Below are 16,569 nucleotides of genomic sequence, written 5' to 3' on the forward strand. Positions count from 1 at the left end.
CAGGGCCAGGGGATCCTGTGCTCACTCAGGGATGGGATGTGTGTGGGAAAGGGCACCAGGGAGCTCTGGCATCCTCCCTGGGATCAGGGGCTGGAAATTGGATGTGCACAGACAATGCTCTGGTTTGGGTTTAATGACACCCCTCCCTTCCCCATCTGGCACCCCATGGTGGTGCTGGGAATGCAGAGTCCTGGGGAGGGCCAATCCCAGGTGAAGGAGCCAGCAGTGGCTCCTGAGGTCCCTGCTGAGGGCAGTGGTCAGTGTCACTGTCCCTGTGCCTCCAGCAGTGTCTGGGAGAGGAGGCAGCAGTGCCAAGCAGGGAGCATCCCAAGGGATCTGGAGCTGGCAGTGCCTTTCCCGACAGCCATGCTCTGTGCCACAGCCTGGCCCTGGCACTTGGACTGCACAGCAGCCTCTCTGCTTCTGTCCCCTCCAATGGCAATAATCCCCTCCAATGGGAATGCCACCCCTGTGCCAGGGCAGAGCCAGGGCACTGCCAGCCCTGCCCACGCTGCTGGAATGACAGGCTGCTCCAGAATCCAGATGAAACCACCATCCCTGGGAGTCAGGATTCTCCATCCCCAAGAGTCACAACAGATGCGGATTCAGCCAACACTTTGTATTTAGTCATCTCTTCCCTGTGCCAAGAGACGGAAATCTTACAGAAACACTCACCCCAACCCCCAAAACACCACAAAAGTCACCTCAAACAAATCCTGCTCCTGCAATCCCCAGGCACTGGGCTGTTCACAGAAAGCATTTATCACCCACAGCATCCCAGAGCTGACCCCCTGACCCTGAGCAGAGATTGCAGTCCTTGTCTCCACATCCCACAGCCCTGGGAGTCACCCTGGGATTCTGCTGTCCTGGGCTGAAGGTTCCTCAGAAGGGCTCAGCAGCCAGGAAAGAGACAACTCCCAACTGGGCAGCACTTGGTGTCCAAAGGACTCCTGGGAACCTGGTCTCTCTGTGCCCTCAGGAGCCCCTGAGGACAGCCGTGTCCCCAACCATCCCTCACAGGGCAGGGGCAGAGCTGCAGCTCCTCTCCCATGAGCTCCTGTCACCTGCCACCACTGAGAGGCATCCAAGTGGGCGACAGGGTGGCCGTGGGTGGCCAGGGAGGGGACAGCTGAGTCACCTCTCAGGAGGGGTGTGGATGACGCTGTCCCTTTGGAAATGTTGCAGCTGAGATGAGATGCAAGGGCACAAAGGCACAGCATCCCCTGTGCTCTGGGATGAGTCAGGAGTTGACATTCCCAGTGCAGGCTGCAGCTCTTGATGGCATCATCAGTGTCTCTGTGAGACATCTCCAACCTCTGGGAGCCCTGAGGGCCACGCAGAGTTCATTTCCTCCTGCTGGATTTTCTCTCTCTTCTGCTGCTGAGTATTTGGGCTCACAGAAGAAATGGAGCAGGAAATGAAGAGATGTCTTGGAATATTTTTTTTTTAGTCTACAGTATCTGCCGGGTTCTCTTCTCTCCTGCCCACCCTGCTGCTCCATCACTGCCAAGGCAGGTCCTCACTGAGGTTGGCTGCTCTTCCTCATGTCCTCCGTGAAGTCACGGAGGTCTTGAATGAACTGCAGAATCTAGGGTGGGAAAGGCAGATGGCAGGGCCAGGGCAGGACTGGGAGCAGGAGGCAGAGGGGAGCCTGTCCCTTTTGGAGGGCAGATGTCCCCAAGCCAACTGAGCAGGACAAAGAGGCCATGCTGGATCTGCACCACCAGCATGTGCTTCTGAGGGGGAATGAAACCAAACTTTGGCCATGGCTGGATCTGCATCCCTGCATCCCTGCATCCCTGCATTCCTGCATCCCTGCATCCCTGCATCCCTGCATCCCTGCATTCCTGCATCCCCTGTCCCTGTACCCCCATATCCCTGTATCCTTGCACCCCTGCATCCCCACATCCTTGCATCCCCTGTCCCTGTATCCCCATATCCCTGGATCCCTGCACCCCTGCATCCCTGCATCCTTGGACCCCCTATCGCCAGCCTAGCTCCCACTTCTGCCCCCGCAGGCCCCACTCCCTCCTCCACCCTCTGGGAAGGGACAGGTTTACCTGGTGTCTCCACCATTCCCAGGGCCCCCAGGGGAGAAGGAGGGGTCTGTTGGGCCAGGGGGCTCCCTCTCCCTTTGGAAGAGTCATTCCTGCTGCTTTCCCTGGCAGGAGCAGGGCTCTGCTCTGGCTTTACCATGTCCAGCTGCCTGTGGCTGTCATCAGCTGCCACCTTCACCTTCGGCTTGAGCCGATTGCTGGCAGCCTGGTAGAGGCTGTGGATAGCCATGTTGAGGGACTTCAGCTCCATGGCTTTCCTGGCAGCCCTGTCCAGCAGCTCGGCCCAGCGACCCTCCTGGGGCACACAAGACACATCCCAGCAAAGCTGCTTCAACACCGAGACCCAGTTTGGAGACCCCCAAATTCCACTCTCATCCAGGCTGGGAAGGACCTGGCCCTGCCCAGGGCTGGGCTGGAGCTGGTTCAGCCTCGTGCAGTGGGAGCAGATCCAGGATCCACCCCAGGCATTTTCCAGCTCCTGCTATCCTCACTCTGGCACATCCTCCTTGCTGTCCCCATCCCCTCCCCACAGAATGGACAGGTGCCCTGCAGCAGCACTGTCACTGTCACTGTCACTGCCACCCTCCCAGACCTGCTGTTTCCCAGCCCTTCCTGACGACAAGCCTGCTCCAGCCCTGGGCTGTCACTGCTCCTCCTGCAGCCCCGTGCAGGGCTGGAATCAGGCATCTCCTCCCACCACAAACTGCCACTGGGCCCTGCCACGAGCTCCTGGCTGCCGGAGGAGCCAGCAGCCAGTCCTGCCTCATCCCGGCCTGGGAGACTCCCCTGCCCACCCCACAGCTCCTTACCCACTGCCGGATGTCCCTTTGAGCCTGCTCCACAGATTCTTTGAGCTGCAGCAGCTCGTCCTTGCACCGGAGGATCTCTGCTTCCTCCTCTGCCCTGTGCTGCTGCAGCAGGACCTTGGCCTGCTCCGTCAACTCTTGGTGCCACCACTGGGACTGTGCCAGGTCCTTGCGAGTCTTCACCAGGGCCTTGTAGAAGGCAATGAGGTCCTCGATATCCCGGAACTGCAGCACAGGGTCCTGGGGTCAGTGACACCCTGCCCTCCCCTCACTGGGTTCCCCTGCCCTGACCAGGGCCAAGGCCTCCCCAGCTGGAAGATCTTCCCTTCTCCGTTGTCCCTGCTGGTCCCTGAGCATGGCCACATTCCCTGGGCCATGACATCCACAGTGCCAGGCCTGGAACTGGTGCTGCCACAGTGGAGGTGGCACAGCTTTCCCCCGGGTGAGCAGTGCTGCGATGAAACACAGCAGCTCCATGTCCCTGGGCCTGGGAGGCAGCAGGAGCATGAGGGATGCATGGAGAGATGTCCCAGCATCCTGGAGACAAGGCACAGCTTTCCTGACAACTGCCTGTGTCCCATTCCTGGGCACTTCTCATCTCTCCCAAACCATCAGTGTGACCTGAAATGGTGACACCAAGGGGACCCTGTTCCCCTCAGCCCTGAGCTTTCCCTCTTCTTGTGGTTTTTCTTCAGTTTTCTAAATCCTTCATCTGTTCTGGTTCTCCTGACCCTGCTGTCTGTGGCTCACCTTGGTTGCAAGGGAACCCTCCCCACCCCACGCAGAGTCTCGGGGTTTGATCCAGTGTTGATTTCCCTGACTTTGCCTCATCTCCTCTAGTTTAACACCCAGGTAAAGCCCTCCCCCAGCCCATGATTTGACTTTCCCACATCCAAGCTCACCTGTGAATTCTCCACCACATCCTCCAGGTATCTCTTGAACAGGGAGTACTTCAGCAATTTTTTTGAGAGTTTCTCGTGCTGTTTTCTGAGGGCTTCCAGTTCCCTCTTGGCCCTCAAGAGCTCACTCTCCTTTTTTGTATTCTGCTCCTTCTCTTCTTTGGCTTTCTCCAGAGCTTGAATTCGCAGCCTTTCATTCTCCTGGTGATGTTTTCCCACCACCACACACAGAGAAAGGGAAAGGAAGGCAAAGGAAGGTGGAGCTGGGTCACTCAAGGGCACTGGAGGGAGACACCTTGAGAGAGGAGACTCCAGCATTGCAGCACCTGGGACCATCTTCCCGCTGTTTCATGGGGCCATCCCTCTGGCACTGCCCCTCTGGCCTGGGAACAGCCTCTGAGATGGGACTGTGCCTTTCAGACTCAGGTGGGGACAGGGCTGAGCCCCTTCCTTGGGGACATGTGGGGCCCTCAGGAGTCCCAGGGTAAGGGACAAGCTCTCTCCTCTCCCCAGGAACAAATCCCTGCTCCTCACAGCTCCAGATTCAGGGGAGCCTTGGCTGGAAACACTGAACTAAGGCTCTTCCCAAGGGATGGGAGGAGTCAGTGCTGTGGCTGAGCAGGGGCAGTGTGCCAGGTGTGCCAGGAGTCCCGAGTGTGCCAGGAGTGCCCAGTGTGCCTGCTGTACCCACTGTGCCAGGTGTGCCGGGTGTGCCAGGAGTGCCCACTGTGTGCCCACTGTGCTGGGTGTGCCAGGAGTGCCCAGTGTGCCCACTGTGCTGGGTGTGCCAGGAGTGCCCAGTGTGCCCACTGTGCTGGGTGTGCCAGGAGTGCCCGGTGTGCTCGCTGTACCTTTACAGTGCTCCCAGATCTTGCCACGTGTGCTTTCAGCTGCGCCCTCCTGGCGTGCAGCTCCCTCCACTGCCCAGCGATTGCCGCCATCCTCTCCATGAATGCCTGGCAGCAGCACAGCGAGGGTGACACAGCCGCCACAGGCAGAGCCGCTCCTCTGCCTGCTCCTGCCACCCTCCAAACTCCAGCAGCCCTCCCAGCCCCATCCCAGCACCCTCCCATCCTCCTCACCTCCTCTTTCTCTTGCACAACCTTCTCCATCAATCGTACTTCTTTCATCTTCTTCAGGAGGCAAATGAATGAGTGTGTGGAGTCCTCCTCAGTCTCCTGGATTTCCCTGCCATGGATTTCCTGAGGTTACACTCTGGGTCCAGTTCCTGGCAGGATGCTGGATTGCTCTGAGAACTGGACTGTGTCCTAGGTGTGGTGACAAGACCCCAACCCCACCTCAGAACCCCTCTGGCAGTGTGTCCTCCCCAGCAGGGATCCCCCAGCACAGCCAGGGGGGCTCCAGGGAATGACAGGCCTGGGAAAGAGAGGTATAGGAGGGAACAGAGCAGAGCTGGGAGTTTGCCATGGCAGGGGAAGGAGAGCTGGGGAGGCAGGAGAAGAGGATGGAGGAGCTCCTCACCTGAGCAGGGGCAGGAGTCTGTCCTTGTACTGCCCCCGGTAATAGCTCACGTCCTCGTGTGCCATCGCTGCAGCCACCGCACGGCCACCTCCTGCTCCTGCCCTGGGCAGCCCGAGGGCCTGGGGCTACCCCAATCCACCAGTTCAAGCCCTGTGGCTACTCTCTAATCCCAGGGAGAGGCACTAGTGCCTCCTCCAACCATTGTGACAATTCCAGTGCCTTCTCCAGGCACTGTGACAGCTCCAGTGGCTGCTCCATTGTGACAGCTCTCGTGGCTCCTCCAGCCATTGTGACCACTCCAGTGGCTACTCCCAGCACTGTGACAACTACATACTGCTCGGCATCAGAAAGACTGACCACTGTGTCCAGGATCAGGAATTTTTTCATTCCCTTCATCTCATCTTCTCTGCTTCTTCCTCGGCCCAGATTTGGCCCTTGTGCCCCTGGCAGCCACATGTCCCTGTCCCAGCACTCAGGGCAGGGCCGTGCTCCTTTCCCAAAGGCCAGCTGGGGATGCAAAGCAGGCCCATCCTCAGGGCTGGCTGAGCACTGCTCTGCCCAGGCATCCCTCTCTGGGTCACACTGAGCTTTCCCATTTGCCCAAAATCAGCTGTCTGGTTTCTAATGGGTTTAATTTCTCCCTCAAAAGAGGGCTCATGACCAAGGATGACCCAAAGCAAAGGGGTGAGGCTCATGGGCCACCTGGGTGAACCCACAGATGATGGAGACCTTGGAATCTGCTGCTTCCTGGGGGATTTCACCTCTAATGGTCACTGCCAGTCCTGGCTTCCCCCTGGCTGAACCCAGAGCACATCTGTGAGCTCTCAACAGGGCACAGGGGCTCCAGCAGCAGTGGAACAGAGGATTAATGGTGATCCGGGCCCTTTGGCAACTGCAGGGAGCATTTCTGGGTACAAAACCCACAAAAGCCACTTTTGTGACTGTCCTTGTCCCTGCTGCACCTTCTCCCACTGGGGCCAGTTCCTGGATTCTTCACAACCCCTCCTGTGCATGGTCTCTGTTTAAAGAACAACCAACACAGGTCTTGAAATAGTGAAAATATAAAAACCCTCCCAAAGTGCATTTTCAGTATCTCCCCTTAAGATATACTATAATATTAATATAACAAATACTAATGCTAGAATATACTAAAAAGATAATTTATTTGAATATATAATAATATACTATAGGTTATATACAATATAGCTTTATAGACAACATATAAAATATATAAAATACAATCTATAATATAAAAACATCTGAAGAGGCAGATTTGCTCAATTTAGAAAACTTTTCCTTGTTCTTTCCCAAAGCACTTCCACAAACAGAAAAACTGAGAGGACTTTTAGGGTCTCTCAAATTCTCAATGTTTTTTAATTACACCAAGACCTAAATTTGAATGTTGCAGTTGTTTTGGTGGTTTTAATAGAGTTTTTAACTGAGTTGTTCTCCAGGAGATGCTGATGCTGCCCAGTGCCCACATCTACTGGACATCCCTGTGTGGCCAAAGGCCTGGCTCAGGAGGTCACTCTGCACGAGGACAGTGGGGCCAGGAGGGACCAGGGAGCTGCTGACACCGAAGGGTGTCCAAGCACATCCCAGAGCTCGGGCTGGAGCTCCTGGAGGAATTCTGGGGAGCTGGGGACATCTCCTGGCCGTGGGATGGAGCAACACTGCCGGAAAATCCTCCACACATGAGAGCTTTTCAGCTCCTCTGCCTGGACATCATAACGTGGGCATTGGCCTTCAGCTCAAGGGAACACACTTCTCTGAAAGAAAAATAGGGAAAAAAAGACTTCTTTGCTAAAAGTGACAAAAATCCACTTGTTTTAAATCACAACATATCCCTTAACCACCCTGAACACCAAAGCAAAGCCTGCCTGGTTCTCCTAGCCACGTTTTATTTTACAAGTCTGACTTTCCTATTCACCCCCTTAAAATATACACCAAAAATAGCACTTCCAGCTGATTAACCCTTCTGTCAGATACCAATGTCTTCTTTCCCCAGTAATTCTTATTTCTATGCAGGATTGGACACAGCAATATATAAATACATTCTAACCCAGCTCATCCAGTGCTCAGTGAAACAGTCTCACTCTACAGCCCAGCTGCACCCTCAGGAATGAGAGCTCCAAGGAAGGAGGATTCTTTCCAGACAGAAGCCACATCCTGCATTATTACAGCCAGAGAGAAGGCAGAGGGACAAATCTGCTCCTGTGAGAGCAGTCCTGGTCACAAAGTGCTCCCAAGTCCCTCACCTGCCCCTCCCAGCCCTTGCCCGAGGAGCTGAGCCCTCCCAGCCCATCCAGAGGCTCCAGGCAGGTCCCCCATGGAATCTGGGCTGCAGCCAGGCCAGGGGGACCTGGGGACAGGGCTGGGGAGGAAGAGCTCAGGCAGGAAGCCCAGCAGCTCTGATCAAAGCCCCGAGGAGCTCAGCCCTGCAGCTGCCCCACCCTGACACTGCTGGGGGCACTGCTGGGCCTGAGCCCCACAGCAGCCCCTGGGCTCACTGAGCCCCACAGCAGCCCCTGGGCTCACTGAGCCCCACAGCAGCCCCTGGGCTCAGCCTGAGCCCCACAGCAGCCCCTGGGCTCACTGAGCCCCACAGCAGCCCCTGGGCTCAGCCTGAGGCACAGCTCCCGAAGTTCTGGCTGTGCCTGACTGTTCCCTGCTGTGCTGAGATCCTTCTCTGCCATTCCTTACACATCCAGCTGCACACAGACACCCTGAGCACAGGGATGAGGGTGAGGGGGGTGTTGGACAATCCTGACCACCACACAGCCAAAGGCACATTAATCCTGGAAAATCCCATCCCAGCCCTAGATCCAATCCTGGGACTCTCAGGTGTTCTCCTGGACGGCCAATTCTCTTCTCCCTGACCTGAGGCTGATCCCATCCCATCCCATCCCATCCCATCCCAGCTCAGGACACTGCAGCTGCAGCCAGGAGGCTCCAGCAGGAACTGGGAGAGAGGAAGGACACCAGGAAGGACTTTACAAGCACCTAAACAACTATTGTTGATCTTATTTCCTAAAGAGCATTTGCCCCACAAACAACCAGAGTCCCAAAAGCGTTTGACACCTGATGGCTCATGGAGTGATGGCACCCCATGCCTGTCTGGCAAAATTCCTGTTTGGATCAAGGCTGAAATTCCTCCCAGCCGACAGGGAAGTGTTTAAGCAGGAAAAATGGTGTCCCACACTGAAGAGAAAAACGAATATGGACTCTTCTGAAATGAACCTGGAGTAGCTCCTACTGAAGGTGCTTTGTGTCCCACAGCTACCAAAAGCTGTCTCTATTTTTGAGGAATTCCAAGAGAAATTAAGGAAGGCCAGTTAATTTATTTATTCCCTGGTGACTGACATGGACTTCTCCAGCCTGAGACCTGGTCAGACAGGAGCAGGAACATTCCCATTCCTCTGTGTCCACAAATGTTTAAAGACTCTAAAAGTTTGCCATGTGATATCCAGAAAGTTAACATTCCTGGCTGCTTTCTCCAATCCTGCCTTTGGAATGGAGTGAAACCCTGGGAATTCTGCCCCATTAAAGCCTCTGTTCTAACAACTGATTCGCCCCAGTCGAGCCCAGAGACACTTCAGAGACCAAGTCAGAGAAGTGGATATTTGCTTTATTCGGTGCACTGGATGTGTGGGGAATTGTTTCCACCAAACACACATACCTCAGTACCCCAAAGACACAGAGTTATAGGTAAAATCATGAATATTCATTACATTCTTCAGGATAGGAGTGGTTATACAAATCATTTCTCGGAAGTCATTAATATCATTAGCATGTGCACCATGCAGTCTCTGTACGTCCTGGTGGTCTTTGCAGACCCCCAAAGCCCCCTCCAGGGTGAAGGTCCTTCATGGGATGATTCAGCGGTTTCTGTGCTGGTTTCAAATGCATGCTTAGCTGATAAGCCATCAGGCCAGACAATTTGAATCTGAATTAAGAGTTCAGCCTTCAGCCCTGGAAGCCACAGACAGGCACCTGTGCTGGTGGAAGGGGGGCAAAAGCTCAGAGAGTCTTTCTCACAACCTGCACAGATCTCTCTGCAAGGAGAAAAGGGGGCTGAAGATGTTGAAATTGTTATTAAAACCCAATTAAAGGAAATTTAACTGGCCCTGCTCAAGGGGAATCACGCAAACAGCTCAACCTTTCCCTGGAAAATTCCAGTGGCATCTTAATTAAGGCCACCAGGGCCGGAAGGGGCAGGAATGCTGTCCCCAAGCCATGGAGCGTCCTGCCCGCAGTTGTCACTTGGGATCAACCCTGAGAGCATTAAACCACAGCCCTGCACCCCAGAAACAGCTTTAGAGCAGCTTTCAAAGGATGTGAAACTCACTGAGTGGTGACCAAACGTAAACCAGATTAATTCCAGGGAAACCCTGGCAGCCCCAGGCCCTGGGACAATCAATATGTGATCAGTGGTGCAGGAAGGTTAATGAAAGGAAGGGCTGCTGGCAAGAACAGGACCTGGGCAACGTGGGCTGTCCCAGCAGGGCTGCATTGGATATGGAAAAGCAGCACAAACCAGGCAAGTGTCACTGCTGAGCTTCATCAAACTGCAGCTGCTGATTTTCCTAATGCAAGGAAAAGCTGAGGGTCAGCTCCAGGCACATTCCAGGGTGGGCTCTGCCACCCTGGAATCCCAAAGCTTGGCCAGGACTCTGCAGGGATTTCAAAGGGACCCTGAACTGGGAATGGCAGCTGAGCCCTACAGACCCTGGAGGCTCTGTGCCTGACACCAGCTCCTGCCAGGACCCTTCCAAGATCCCTTCGAGCTCCTTCCAAGCCCCTTCCAAGATCATTCCAAGCTCCTTCCAAGATCCCTCCAAGATCCCTCCAAGATCCCTCCAAGATCCCTCCAAACTCTTTCCAAGCTCCCTCCAATCCCTTTCCCTACAGACCCATGCCCAGTCCAGGCTCAAGCAAGAGACGAAAGTTGTATTTACTGGCACAAGATTCAGGCCCCCAGTTGTCTCTGCCTGCATCTCTGAAAACCAGACCCACATGGACAAGAGGGAAAGGGGTGGGAATTCCCCTGTCAGGAAAAAATGGCAGTTATTTTGCTGTTCTATGGCCTGACTACCAGCTTAAGAACAAGGCTGGGTTGTTATTACCCTTTTCCTCCTCTCTGCCGTCTGGAAATTAACTCATTGGGCACTTTAAAGACATGGAAGGAAAAAAGAGTCTCAAGGAAAAATCAACTTTTACAATGCGGATGCAGAGGCAGAAAAGCCAGAGCCTCATGAGCAGAGGCTGGGCCCATCTCTGGCACAGGGAGAGCTCCAGGCTGAGCCCAGGACATGCCAGCCAGGACACTCCTGCTCCTCAGCAGGACACACAGGCTCAGGCAGAACCTGCAGCCAGCAGCAGCTCTGAAGGGCAGCCCAGGGCAGCAAACACTGGAGTGGAATTGCAGAGGCAAAACTGACGAAACCCAAAGGCCCCAAACAACCCTCTATTCCTCAGCCCTGGATGCACATCTGCACTGAAAATGTCTTTTTAGAAAATTACTCCAAGTCTGTGCCCAGCATGGTTTGTTTGTTATGGACACAGCACCTGTGGGGCTCCCAGCAATCCCAAAAATGTACCTGTGGGGAACACTGCATTTAACTGACCCAGGACAGCAAAAAGGGGACACAGCCAAGAAGGTCACCAAACACTGCTGGCTCCAACTGCAGGGTGAGAAGAAAAGATTTCACTTCTGTCACAGAAAAAATATAAACCAGTGGAAGCTTTAAGATCAGCTCAATGGAGCAGAGTTCACAGATGGTAAGTGCTGGATTCAAGTCTTTCCCTACAGGTTTTTGTTCTATTTTAGATTTTATGCTCTATTTTTGGCTCAGCAACAAGCAAGAAGTTTTTCAGCCAAGCTAATGGCAAAATACTATAAAAATAAAAACCTATTTACATTCTCCCTACCAGGTCAATATTGTACAAAGACATTTTCCTGCATTAAAGCACTCAGGAGGCACATGACACACAACTGCTCAGCCGTGGATTTCTCAACAGGCATTTCTGTTATGAAAACACCTCTCTCGTTGTTGGAAACTTGTTTAGAGTAGAATCAAACACTGCCAAATATTCCTCTTTACCTGTTAATGGATTAAGGGAAACTGGAAAACACAAGGCATGGAACAAATGATTTTATGAAGAAGTCAGTCAGCCATGCAATGTTTCCATAAAACACAATCTCGGAGAGTTCCAACCCAGAAAGGCTCCAAACAACACCAGCCTCACCTTCACTGGGGTTTTGGACCCATCAGAGATGGCATTGATGGCAACAGAGAACTTTGTCCTCTGTAAACACAGACAGATTCAGCAGCAAACTTTTTATAGGTCTTCTATTGTTTAGGTGTATCTGTACAATTTCTGACATTTCACCATCCTGAAAGCAGGAATTTAATCTGCATCTGCAAACACTTCAAAGCCAGAAAAAATACTGCTCTCAAATCCCACTTATTTGAGCCTCCTGAAAGCCCCAGTCCAAAAACCCAGCCCCAAATCCCGCTGCAGCCCTCCCTGCCGGGGCACCTTGGCCGAGCTCTCCCCGCTCCGCTGGCAGCGATTCCGCTCCTGGATCTTCTCTGCGATGTCCTGGGCGAGCTGGCGAGCGGCGGCGAGCAGGGAGAGCCTGGGGGGACAGCAGGGGCTGAGCCTGGGGCTGTGGGGTGGGCATGGGACCGGCTGGGGTGGGCATGGGAGCTGATGGGATGGGCTGGGATCTGATGGGACAGGATCTGATGGGATCCGGTGGGACCTGCTGGGATCAGCCTCGGGAAAGGGCCCGGGAGCGGAAAGCACAACAGCTCCACCACACACCCTGGGATGGGCTTTGGGAAAGACCTCGGGAAGGGAAAGCACAACAGCCGCACACACAGCCTGGGATGGGCCTAGGGAAGGGCTCCGGGAAGGGAAGACACAACCCCGAGATGGGTTTAGGGAAAAACCCCGGGAGAAGGCACAACAGCCCTTACAAACACACACAGCCCAGTTCGGGTTTTGGGAAGGCACGACCGCCCCACCCGCACAGCCCGGGCCCCGGAGGCCCCAGAGACCCCGGAGGCCCCGCAGCCCCGGCAGGCTCAGGCTCAGCCCAGCCCAGCCCAGCCCAGCCCGGCCCGGCCCGGCCCAGCCCTGCCCGCAGCCCGGCCGCCCGGCGCTCACCAGGGGTCTGGAGCCATCGCGGCCCCGGAACCTTCGGCCGCTTCCGCCGGATCCGCCCGGACGTGCCGCGCGCAGGCGCTGGGAGGGGAGAGGGAGAGGGAAGGAGAGAAGGGAGAGGGAGAGGAGAGCGAGGTACGGGGTGCGGGGCCGGGAGAGGCGCCGGAGGCAGGGCTGCAGCAGTGCGGGTGCGGCGGGGAGCAGGGCCATGGTGCTGAGGGGAGCAGGGCCCATGGTGCTCAGGGGAGCAGGGCCCATGGTGCTGAGGGGAGCAGGGCCATGGTGCTGAGGGGAGCGGGGCCGATGGTGCTCAGGGGAGCAGGGCCCATGGTGCTGAGGGGAGCGGGGCCCATGGTGCTGAGGGGAGCGGGGCCGATGGTGCTCAGGGGAGCAGGGCCCATGGTGCTCAGGGGAGCAGGGCCCATGGTGCTCAGGGGAGCAGGGCCCATGGTGCGGCGGCTCTGGGTGTGAGGCACAGGGGCAGAGGAGAACAGTGCAGGGCGGCAGGTGCAGAAGTGCAGGTATTCAGGGGGCAGCGGGGCAGATGTTCAGCGTGCAGAACTGCACAGAGTGCAGGTGCAGATGTGTGCGGGACAAAGTGCAGATGTGTGCAGATGTGCACAGCACAGAGCCAGCGCTGTCCCCACCCTGCCCAGCCCCTCCTGCTGTCTCTCCCAGCAGGTCCCCGGCCTGGCCCCGCTGTCCCTGTGCCACAGCTGAGGTGTCAGACACTGGACACTCTGGTGTCAGGGGCTTCGTCCCTCTCCTCGGCTGCTGAGGAGGAAGGAAATCCCTTCTGTTCCCAGTCCTGCAGCTCGAGGGTGGAATTTGGGCTCAGTGGCAGCTCCTCGGAGCACTGAGGGGCTCTTGCCCCCAGCTCACACCCACTCAGTGCCCTGATGCCTTCAGCACCTGCACATGGACATTGCAGTAGGACAGTGAAGGTCCCTTCCAGCCCAGCTTAAGCAGCTTTCCCATCCTCTGGAATTCCCTGAAATAACAGCCCTGAGGGCCAGAGCAGTTTATTTCTGAGTGGGTAAGTCTGGAGACACCAGGCAAGTGCTGGGAGGTAGGAATCAACACTCTGCACCCCAACAGAGCTATTCCCATTTTCCTGCACACCAGGAACCACTGCAGTCAGTCACAAGCTAAGACTCTATTAAAGAAGTCTAATTTAAAAGGTGCTTTTTTATTAGGGATTTTGCACCAGAGAAAAGTAGCCTCCGTGCCTGACGCCCCAGCAGGGTCACTACTGGCACCAAGCTCCCACATCCACCATGTAGCACTTCATCCCTTCCTCCCTTCCTCATCCTCTCTTCCTTGCTTTTTTCCTTCCTTCCTTCCTTTCCCCTTTTTCCTCCATCCTTCTTCCTTCCTTCCTTCCTCTTTTCCACCCTCTCTCCCTTCTTCCCTCCCTCTCTCCCTCCCCTCCGTGCTGCCACATGAACCCAACACTGAGCAGTGGCACGAGTTCCCTTCTCCAAATCCCCAGCCCGTCCCCTGTCCCTACCCATCTCCAGTGACGCTCACTGCCCTCCCCGATGTCCCCATCCCCCTGCTCCCGGGTGACACTGGCGGTGCTGGCACTGTCCCTGTTTTGGCTGCAGTCACCGCCGGCTGGGCTCAGCCCCTCGCTCCCACAGCAGCTCCATCCAAGCCCTTCCCACCCCTGATCCAGGGTTTGGCCTCTCCCTTGTTTTTGGGTGCGATCGGTGACGCAAATCGGGCACAAACCCTGAGGAGCAGCTGCCAGCGAGGCTTTATCGCCCTCGTGACGCGGGGCTGCTGCAGCACTGCGGGGGCGTATTGATAAGGATATTGATAACGATAGTGATAACGATGGTGATAAGGACAATGATAACAACAGTAATACCGATATCGATAACGATAACGTCAGCACGTTCCCATTCCCGGTCGCTGTGACCCCGCTGTGCTCCCGGCGATTCCCGACTCCCGGCGGTGCCCCCGGGGCTGCCGAGCACGGAGCGAGAGGAGCCCCAGGTGCGCTGGGGACCAACCCTGATCCAGCTGTGGCCCGGGGTGGCTTCGGGGATGTGCCGAGCACCCCAGGCACCCCTCAGTTCCCGTCTGCTGTCCCGCAGACCTGGCAGGGCTGGAGACACACTGCGGTGGCAGCAGGAACACGTCCCGCTCCTGCCCAGTCGGACCCAGGGCCAGCAGTGCCCTGAGGGGCTCTGAGCCCCCGCTGGCCCTGGCAGCCCCGGGCTGGGCTCTGTCCCCCTGGCCCCTCTCTGCACATCCTGAGATGTTCCCGCAGCCGTGGCCATCAAACATTCATGGCCTTCGTCTGGTTGCTCAGCCGGAGCCCCACGGCCTCTACATATTTAATTTTTTCGCCATTAAAAACGCATGAAGCGACATTTCCTTTCGCCCTATCCCTAATTCACTTCCATCTCCCATCTCCGGAGCGCCTGCCGGAGGTTTCAGAGCTGCGTCGGGCTGCAGGAAGAGGTGTCCGCTGTCCTGGAAAAGGCAAATGAGGATAAAGCAGCCGACAAGGTCCGGGGAAAGGCAGCAGGAGCTGCTGCTGTCAGGGCTGGGCAGAGCGGTGGAGCTGCAGAGAGAAGGAGCAGCCCCTCGGCACTGGGAGCAGAGCAGGGTGCGGGGTGGGGACCCCCCGTGCCCCCAGGAGCGGAGCTGGGGCCATCACTGCCCCTTTGGGTGCAGCCTGTGGAGGAGAGCCGCCCAGACCGGCTCTGGGTGCGGATCAGGATCAGGATAACTCCCACTGGGAGTCCCTCTGGCATCCCTCGCACCCGGCACAGCCCCGGGGTGCCTTTGCTGTCACAGCCCCGAGGTCCCTTTGCTAACACAGCCCGAGGTCCCTTTGCTGGCACCGCCCCGGAGTCCCTTTGCTGACACAGCCCCGAGGTTCCTTTGCTGGCACAACCCCGGGGTCCCCTTGCTGGCACAGCCCCGAGGTCCCTTTGCTGGCACAGCCCCGGGTTCCCCTTGCTGGCACAGCCCCTCGCCCCACTCCCTTTGCTGTCACAGCCCGGGGTCCCTTTGCTGTCACAGCCCGGGGTCCCTATGCTAACACAGCCCGGGGTCCCTTTGCTGGCACAGCCCCTCGCCCCACTCCCTGGCGCTCCCAGCCTGGCAGGAGCAAAGGCAGAGCAGGAGTCACCGGACAGCCGAGCTGCTCCCAACAGATCTGGGTGCAGCGCGGAGAAGGTGAGGAAAAGGGAAAGGTCTGCAGGGAGACTTGCTCGGGAGATGCCCCAGAGCCCTGGTGCCAGCGGATGCTCAGGGATGTGCTGCAGGTGCAGACGGATCTGCAGGCAGGGAGGCAGGTCAGGAACAGCCAGCAGCTGCCCTTATCCCAACAGCAACAATCCGATTTTTAAAGGGAAATGAGAATCCTTTAAAATGTTAAGATGCCTATAAAAATGCCTGCTAAGCGCAGCCTGAGCCGTGAGTTCTGCGGCAGCAATGTCGGACCGGGGCGATGTCCCGGCTGCCTCTCCCAGCTGCTGGAGGCTGCTTTTCCCCCAGCTCAGCTCTTCTGTCCGTGAATACAACGCAGAGTTTGCAGCTCTGCAGCCGTTTGGAGGCTAAAATCAATCGATATCAACCATTTCCCGGGGTCAAACTGGGAACGCTGGAGCCCCACGGCCGTGCCCGCAGCAGCCGCAGCCTGAGCTCCTCTGGCAGCCGGGGGGCGCGGGGGCTGTGGGGCCACATCGCCCCAAATTTCCCCGGGCTTGAGCCTGAGGCAGCTCCGAGCACCCGCGGCCAGCACAGCCCCGGCCCCGAGCAGCACACGGCGGGGGCAGCCGGGGCTCCCTTCTCCCCTGTCTGTCCCCCGGTTCCTGGCCCCGCTGCTCACAGCTTCTCTCCCCGGGCCCATCCAGCGGGAAGCAGTTCCAGCCCCTCTCGGTGTCGGTGTTTCCCTCGCTCAAGGACAGCCATGGCCGAAGCCCCGCGGCACCTCCTGCCCCGGGACACTGCGAAGGGAGCGAACCCCCGTGCGGGAACATGAAGGTTATCCCTGGGAAAATAAAGGATTCATTTTAGTGCTCGTGTTGCTGTTTGATGGTATCTCAGCCCACGGGGTGTTTACAGCCCCCCCACCCAGCCGGCCTCGGCTCAGAACTGGGGCAGGAAGGGGCGATGCGGGCGCGGGAGCTG

The 16,569-nt window shown here is 56.8% G+C and overlaps 1 protein-coding gene and 1 long non-coding RNA gene across 5 annotated transcripts; one reads left to right on the forward strand and one right to left on the reverse strand.

The window, feature by feature from the left end:
- Positions 1-604: 604 nt before the first annotated feature.
- Positions 605-12,508, reverse strand: CCDC42 (coiled-coil domain containing 42). Of its 4 annotated transcripts, none has more exons than XM_085078023.1 (9): positions 12,421-12,508; positions 11,788-11,887; positions 5,245-7,013; positions 4,845-4,950; positions 4,614-4,718; positions 3,766-3,963; positions 2,867-3,052; positions 2,194-2,382; positions 605-1,588 (listed from the first exon to the last, which is right to left on the reverse strand). In XM_085078023.1, exons 3-9 carry the CDS (start codon positions 5,307-5,309, stop codon positions 1,520-1,522), a joined length of 918 nt encoding a protein of 305 aa, XP_084934149.1. In that variant the 5' UTR covers positions 5,310-7,013; positions 11,788-11,887; positions 12,421-12,508; the 3' UTR covers positions 605-1,519. The 4 variants fall into 4 exon arrangements, with proteins under 4 accessions (XP_084934149.1, XP_084934148.1, XP_084934147.1 ...); XM_085078022.1 differs by having other exon boundaries at positions 2,194-2,352; positions 2,867-3,088; XM_085078021.1 differs by having other exon boundaries at positions 2,867-3,088.
- A 4-nt stretch (positions 12,509-12,512) lies between these two features.
- LOC146429714 (uncharacterized) lies at positions 12,513-14,798 on the forward strand. The gene is made up of 2 exons (XR_014855663.1): positions 12,513-12,552; positions 13,099-14,798. It is a non-coding gene; the product is annotated as an uncharacterized LOC146429714 (long non-coding RNA).
- The last annotated feature ends 1,771 nt before the right edge of the window (positions 14,799-16,569 follow it).

The sequence above is a fragment of the Lichenostomus cassidix genome, chromosome 18 (assembly GCF_008360975.1).
Source record: "Lichenostomus cassidix isolate B80296 chromosome 18, HeHo_3.0, whole genome shotgun sequence".
Taxonomy (NCBI): Eukaryota; Metazoa; Chordata; class Aves; order Passeriformes; family Meliphagidae; genus Lichenostomus; species Lichenostomus cassidix.